Here is a 7,872-nt window from a genome sequence, read left to right as displayed (position 1 = left end):
TGATCGGTAAAGTCCAGCAGTTCGGTCTCAGCATTCGACCGAACTAGGAGTTAGTGGACTCATGAAAGGCCTCCACGACCTCCGCTATACCCACGATCTATTTAGTGGTACGAAGCAGTTATTGAGCAGTTATTGCTCACCCACGATCTTGTTAGTGGGGCTGCAAACCACGACCTTAGTTCAATGTATAAATAGAACTTAGATCAGATAGAAAAGGGTTAAGCTCTCTAGAGATAAAATCACATAGCAAGTCTGTGTTGTAAGCTGCAATCCCAGATCAAGCAATACAATCTTGCCCTCCCTTCTTCCCGTGGACGTAGATTTACTTCAGTAAATCGAACCACGTAAATTCTTTGTGTCATAGTCTTTATTCTCTACCAGCATTTACTCACATCAGAAATTCGCGGATCCATCAAAGTAAGAAGTACTACATGCAGTAGTAGTAAGACCATCCACATCCATGTCTCAATACCGTCTCAATATCGTCTCATCCCTTAACTATTCATGGGCCTCACTGCACTTTTTACCCCATCTCTTAACTAAGAAACATCACATGCAACCCTCCATCTCTTAACCATCTCATCCCTTAACTATTCATTCAATTTTATTTTTTATTTTTATTTCCAACAAATTTAATTAATATTTCATTGAAATATTAAATTAATACTAATAATTCATAAAATCATTAAAAACCACGAAAACTACAACATCCGAAAATACGAAAAATACATAATTGAAATCCTAATATTAAAATTATTAAAAAATAGAAGAAAATAAAATATTGGAAAAAACGGCTATAAACGACTAGTATTTTTGGGGAAAAAAATATTATTTTCTATTTTCAAATTTTTTGTAATTAAAAAAAAAACTTAACGGATATAAACGACGCTCACTCGCAGGCTGGCGAGTAGCGTCACGGCCACACTAGAAAAAACATGTAGCGACTAGTGACGAATGTTTGAACCATTATTTTTTTTTCTTGTTTTACGTTTCTTTCCCATTTTAGTATTTTGTATTTTTTCCATCTTTGATATTCTATTGGTGGATATTTCATTCATTAATCATCACACGTGGAATCATCTAAGGTTTCACTTGGTTGTCATGACTGATCCATTAAGCATTGAGATGAGATTATTTTAATTGAAAGAAAATAGCTATGACTAATTATCACATTATTATTCATCTAAGATTAAATTGTGATATTCAATCTCATGAACCTAAACACTAACATATATTTAATCCTAATATATAATCTTGCGAACCAAATTGATATAGCATCGGTTGGACTTAAACTGAAAAGGTTTCTATAGTTGGGTTTGTACATTGATTTGTTTCTTAAAGTCCATACAAAATTATGGGCTGTGACCAATAATATCAAGTTCATAAAGCCCACTTTTCTCTTTGCGTAGTAAAATAGTACTACTAACAACTTTCAATTTTGAATATGTTGGTTCAGATTAATTTTTAAAATATTATCTCAACAGATATTATTCTTTTGTCTTATTTCATACTCGTTCATTATATGCTTTGGGATTTGATCTCAATACTGAATGTATTCTCATCCAATATCTAACTAAAAACACACATTGTTTCATCATTTTTTCTTCATTATATGTTTTTTTGAACAATTATACATATATTTTCTATGCCCAGTAATAAAAGTCAATTATATTAGATGCCACAAAGTTTAAGGAAAAATTGATAAAATAAATATAGTATAAAATAATAAATGAAAAAATAATTAAAATATTTTTAATAGAAAATGACCTCATCTCATAAGAGAAAAAAAACCCCTTCATACTCCCTACAAAACCTTCTCGTGCCCATCACTATAACTTTCAAAATTAAATGATAATCCAGAAACTTTGATTTGATGAAAACATAAAAATTGAAATAAAATTGTAAATTTTTTGAAGTAACTATCCCTATATAAATATAGCAGTAGTATCTATTAGACAAATTAAGAGACAAATCAAAATTCGTCCAATTATTAGTATATATATATTAATAAAGTAGAATATCTATGAGATCTATTAGATAATTAGACATCCAATATTTGCAAAGTTTTAAAAAGTCATACACTATTCCACATCGGTCGCCCAAAATCATTATATTTCTGCTTTTAGTCGAAAAAATCTGAGAAGAAACTTCTATTTGTATGCTGGTAGTTAGGCAGTTAGCGGTCTCTTTACTTCGATGTAATTAAGATTGATGGTATATTAAATAAAGCTCCCTTTCAAAAAACAAAATATGCCTGCATTAACCAATAACTAGCTTATACGTCATCAAACCATGCGTTTGCATGCCCATATTAGTAGCGCTATAAACGAGCTATTTATATTGATTTATAGAGTTCACATTTGAATTTTTGTAATTATTTTGATTTAATTAAGAGCATTGGCTAATTACTAAAAAGTAAAGTAACAAGATTGCGTACGTGCTATTTGTCGTACTGGTAATTTCCTTGCCGCTGAAAATAATTATGTCAACATGATTATAAGCATATAAGATCTCAATCTGAACAAGGAAAATATGTAAGAAAATGAAATTACTCAATATCAGGCCCTCCACGATGGGGCGGACGAGGACGAAGCGCGGACGATAGGGCATCGCCCGCGTCATCATCCTCCCACTGTGGGCGACGCGGACGATGCAACGCGTTTTAGTTTTTTTTTTTAAAAAAAATCGAAAATTTTGTTATATATATACCTCAGCTTCACATTTCATTTGTAAGTTTTCGATTAACTTTTAAACTCTCAAATTACGCAATAAAATGGATTCCGGTGGATACTCAAGTCCTAGTAGCCCGATGTTTGGAGATGGCACACAATGGCCGGGTACACAACCTGGCGAATATCGGTCGTTCGATGGCGCGGACGTTGTTGGATACACACAACGCCCTTATGAAGTGTACGGATCCGGCCCAAGCCGAGCGCCTCCAGAGGTTGAGCGATGAGTTGAGCCGGAAGTTGGGGCTTTTGTAGGATAGTCATTTTTTTTCTAACTCGTGTAACTTTTTTTTAACCGTTCTTTTAGTTAATCGTTGTGTTTTTTAATAAGTTTGCATTTATATATTTCAAAACATTTAAATTAAATAACAAAACAATAGTAAAATGCTTAGGACGCCCCACTGCAGGTGGAATGGCAGGAGGATAAAATGCTGATGTGGCGGTGCATGGGGCGGGCTTTAGGGCTACTCATTAAAAACATTTCTTAAATAAAAATACTTTCGGAGCATTAAAATTTAAAAGCAAAAAAAAATCAATTTCCCAAATTCCACAGCGAAACAGTCATCCTTCATCCCCTCCAATTTTTCTCCGCAAAAAAAACTCACGCTTCTCTCTCTCTCTCACACACACACGCAGTATTCAACGTGTTGAGTGGCTATTTTTAATAGTATTCCTCAGTATTGCGTATATTTCAAGGCGGAGACGAAACATCGCCCTCGCATATGCTTAATTCCATCTGATTATCGTGGAGGAAGAGGTCAGCCAGCGATGCGCCTAACCGTTTGGATTCATCCACACGCTAACCCTAACCGTAACCCTAACCGTCGCAAATGTCGTCTCTGCCCGATCACAACGCGGTGTTTGACCCGAACAATCCGGGCAGGAAGCGGCATTTCAGCTGGCCCGAGCAATTATCCGGCGAGAGGTTCGACCAGAACGACGTATTGAAGCACGTGATCCTTAAACTGCACCTCCGCTCTATCTCCCACTCCGGCTCCACCACTCCTCAATCCGAGTCGGAGCCTGACTCCGAATCGCTGAATTCGAGCCCGCTCTCCGCCGCGCCGGATTGCTCCAGAGCCTTGTCTGATGAGCTGTTGCTGAATGTTCTTAGTAGAATTACGGACAGGAAACAGCACTTGTCGAATTCGCTTGTGTGCAAGGCGTGGTGCCTGATTTCTGGAAGGTTGATTCAGTCGATTAAGGTATTGGACTGGGAGTTTTTGGAGTCCGGGAGGTTGAGTTTACGGTTTCCTAATTTGTTCGATGTTAACATTGTGCCTGCTAGTATTAATTTCGAGACGAATTCGGCGATTTTGTTGAGTTGTAAATTGTTGGATGTTTACCTGAATTCGGATGTGTTGGGAAATGATGGTCTTTTTGTTAGGAGAGATGATATTTTGGATAGTGAGAGGATTGATAGATGTGTAAAAATGTTGGCTAAGAGGTGTAGAAACTTGAGAAGAATAGTTTTGATGAATGCTAGTGAGGAGGGGTTAGGCTGCTTGGCCAATGACTGTGAATTACTTCAGGAAATGGAGTTGCATTACTGTGGTGATTTATCACTTAAGGGGGTTTGTAAGTTCAGAAATTTGCAGATATTGAAATTGATTGGGAGAATAGGGGGGATTTATGATTCAGTGGTTTCAGATATTGGAATGACCATATTGGCACAGGGGTGTGGGCGATTGGTGAAGCTCGAATTGGTAGGATGTGAGGGGAGTTATGATGGGATCAAGGCTATAGGGATGTGTTGTCAGATGTTAGAGGAGTTGACACTCTGCAACCATAGGATGGAAGGAGGGTGGATAGCGGCCCTGTCGTATTGTGGGAACTTGAAAACCTTGAGTATCCAGTCGTGTAAGTATATTGATCAAAGTCCAGGACCGGATGAGCATTTAGGGTCGTGCCCAATGCTCGAGGAGTTACATTTGAGGCGATGTCATATGAGGGACAAACATGGTGTTAGGGCGTTGTTTCTGGTTTGTCAGAATATCAGGGTCCTAGAAATAGAAGACTGTTGGGGATTGGATGACAGCATATTTGCTGCTGCAACAATTTTTAGGTATAAACTATAGTTTCTTTTTGCTCCAATCGTAAGGTTGTGCAATGCTGTAGGACCTATAGATTATATTGCTTGATTTGCATGGTGAAGTTTTAATGAGTGTTGAGCTTGTGTTTATTCATATGCCATTTCCACTTCCGTGGGAAGGGTTAAAACCCTATGCATTAGATAAGGAGATAGTTGTGAAATTAACTGTTCACATATGGTCTAAATCTGCCCTGAAGTATACTTCTTAGGCGAATATTGGGTAATCTCTTTTGCACAAATTAAGACTTCAAAATTGATAGAATCGGTGAACCTTTTGTTATGATGATTATACATCAAAGATTGCTTGTCAGTAAGAAATTGGTTTTCAAGACCTTTGAAGTTGCATCAAGGTTTATCTGGTAGGAACAAAATCTCTGTGGTCTCTGTTGTTGATCAAGACTTATTGATTGCTTATTTTGTTTGTAGGTCCATAAGATCTGTCTCACTAGAAGGTTGCTCATTACTGACGACTGAAGGATTAGAATCAGTAGTTCTTTCTTGGATAGAAATTGATAGGCTTAAAGTAATTTCATGTAGCAATGTGAAGGACAGTGAAATAACTCCAGAATTAGCGACCTTATTTTCTGATCTCAAAGAATTGAAATGGAGGCCTGATTCCCGGTCGCTACTATCAGCGAGCCTCACAGGGACAGGTGTTGGAGAAAAAGGTGGTAAATCTTTGATCAGCAAGTGAGGCAGGGATCAGAACTGATAATTGTATGAAGCAGTTCGAGATAGCAGTTGTGCCGGAGAGTAGCAAGGTACTAATCTTGCTCGGAAAGCACACAGGAATAATTTTAGCTTATCAAACCCTTTCATTCTGTATAAATTTGATTATTAATATCCCTTTGGTAGAGTTGGCTTGGCTGCTGTATTTTACTGGTGCAGTAGTTTACCTTCTGTTTAGGATAGATAATGCATGAGAAGTGTATTAGGAGTATTTATTATTTTAGGAATAAAAGTTGATTTATATCTTAATATTTCTATTATTCCAGTCTAAATGACTAGAGAGGTTTCGCAATTTATGAGCTACATATTGATGGATTTTAGTGTGGCAGCTAAGAACATGAAATTATGTCAATATGAAAGTTGAAAGTTGTTCATAATTTTCACAGGCATATAATGTTGATTAGGTGTAAGAGTTGAAAGTTTAAGTAGTTTATTTTTTTAGTGAGTTTTTGATTGTGGGCTTTTGAGACCTGTGTTTGGCAAATGTACAAGAATGAAAATTAGTGTTTCTTCTAAAGGGATAAGTATTTTGGTGTTATAAGTGGCAGAATATGATTGGTTGTGCGCATGTGTTTGACATCATACACTACACATAACATGTCTCTGCTTACGAGCATCAGCAGTAGCGCGGAGCTCCCGGCGGAATTCCCAAAAACACATCCTGCCACGTCATGCGGACTTCCCACTGCACAGTGGCGGAATTCCTCACGGAATTCCCTACGGACTTCCCACAATAATGCAATAAATGAGAATTTTGCAGGAATCAACGCAATGGCGGACGTCCGCACGGAATTCCCCGCGGAATTCCGCGGAACACCGCGGAACTACGAATTACTCGACGGAATTCCGTATCCGTGCATGCCACGCACAATGGCGGACGTCCGCTACTGAATTCCCGCACGCCGGTGAGAATTCCACGATGACGTCCGCCTGATACTCTAAAACAACAAATTCGTATCTAAAACGCCAATTGACTGAGCTGGATAACACAAAATTTACAATCATTTTCGACAAATATCACATTAAATTTAATCACTACTACTATTTTAACTATCTAAATCAGCCTCAAACAAAAAAATTATTTTATATCTATATATTTTATCTAAACATAGTACATTAATCTCATAACACTGAATATTATAACGATATTGTTTTATTATTATATTTGCATAATTAAAGTACTTGCCAATATTATTATTAAAAAACCAATACTAATAAATTCAGAGCAAATACAATACTGTATATAAAATCAATTAACCTCATTCTCTCTTCTCCTCAATTAAGCCCAAGCCCAAAATATTAAGTATAAATCAAATAAACAACATGCAAACACAGTACTAAACCAGTCTTTGAGCTCTGCTGTTCTTCTTCAGGCAATTCTTGTTCTTCTCTTCCGGTATGTTTATTTCTTTCCTTTCCCTTCTCTATTGGCTAATATGCAATGATTTGGAACTTGAATTCAGTAATATAAAGTTAATCTCGATTATAGATCTATATTTCTTAGCTGAATGGGATTTCAATCGGTACTCGGCAAATCGTGATTACTTTTAGTTGTTTCTTTGACCTTTTGGTCTAGAAACGATATTGTTTTGATTGGAAGCGTTATGTCTGACAATTAATCTCTCTGATGATCTATTTTTTCCGTTTGTTATACATAAAATTTACCTGATTATTGGTTATAACGTTTTGTTAGATTCAATTTTTCCATTCTGATCTGTTGGCTATTATTTTTCAATTTTTTTGGTGGACTAAATTAAGATGCATGCACATCTGGGAAAGTCGGTATCCCGAGTTAATTGTGGAACTTGGAACCCTCCTATTTGTTAAGTTGTGCTTAGAGTAGTTTAGGGGATTTTAGGGCAGCAATGCTTGAAATACATTTGATTTACTCTGCATACTATTACTATATTTTAAACTGCAATGCCCTTGAGATGAGTAAATGTATTGATAAGGTTGTAGAACAATCGCTGAATCAATGTTGATGGGAAATATAGAGTGCTGTGCCGATTTGAGCATGGAGTGACGTATATATTGGCCTAAAAGACATGATCTGTGCTCCTCAGCCATCTATGTTTTACTTGCTCAGTCTTGATGCCGTAGAGATTAGTCTGTTACTGCATCAACAACTTGTGATATTGGTTTGCAATTTTGTATGTAGATGTCTCAAGTAGTTTTTGCTGCGCTCACAATTAGTCTTTTAGCATAAAGCTTGACTCTTATCCTAAAAGACATGATTGTGCTGGTTTCCTCAATCATCTATGTTTTACTTGCTCATTTTTTGTGCTGCAGAGATTATAGTCTGTCACTGCATCAGCACCTTAA

General features: G+C 36.7%; 1 protein-coding gene across 1 annotated transcript; it reads left to right on the top strand.

The window, feature by feature from the left end:
* Window positions 1–3,275: 3,275 nt before the first annotated feature.
* Window positions 3,276–5,799, top strand: LOC121784412 (F-box protein At5g51380-like). The gene is made up of 2 exons (XM_042182554.1): window positions 3,276–4,794; window positions 5,248–5,799. The coding sequence occupies exons 1-2, from the start codon at window positions 3,560–3,562 to the stop codon at window positions 5,513–5,515; spliced, it is 1,503 nt and encodes a 500-aa protein (XP_042038488.1). The 5' UTR covers window positions 3,276–3,559; the 3' UTR covers window positions 5,516–5,799.
* Window positions 5,800–7,872: the final 2,073 nt, after the last annotated feature.

Source organism: Salvia splendens, chromosome 2, assembly GCF_004379255.2.
Source record: "Salvia splendens isolate huo1 chromosome 2, SspV2, whole genome shotgun sequence".
In the NCBI taxonomy this organism is placed as follows: domain Eukaryota; kingdom Viridiplantae; phylum Streptophyta; class Magnoliopsida; order Lamiales; family Lamiaceae; genus Salvia; species Salvia splendens.
The sequence above is the reverse complement of the archived record's forward strand: the minus strand, read 5'-3'. Positions and strand labels throughout refer to the sequence as shown.

Coding starts and splice junctions, on each gene's coding strand:
- LOC121784412 (XM_042182554.1), top strand. CDS start 3,560: ATGTCGTCTCTGCCCGATCACAACGCGGTGTTTGACCCGAACAATCCG. Junction 4,795..5,247: donor GCTGCTGCAACAATTTTTAG/GTATAAACTATA, acceptor TTTTGTTTGTAG/GTCCATAAGATCTGTCTCAC.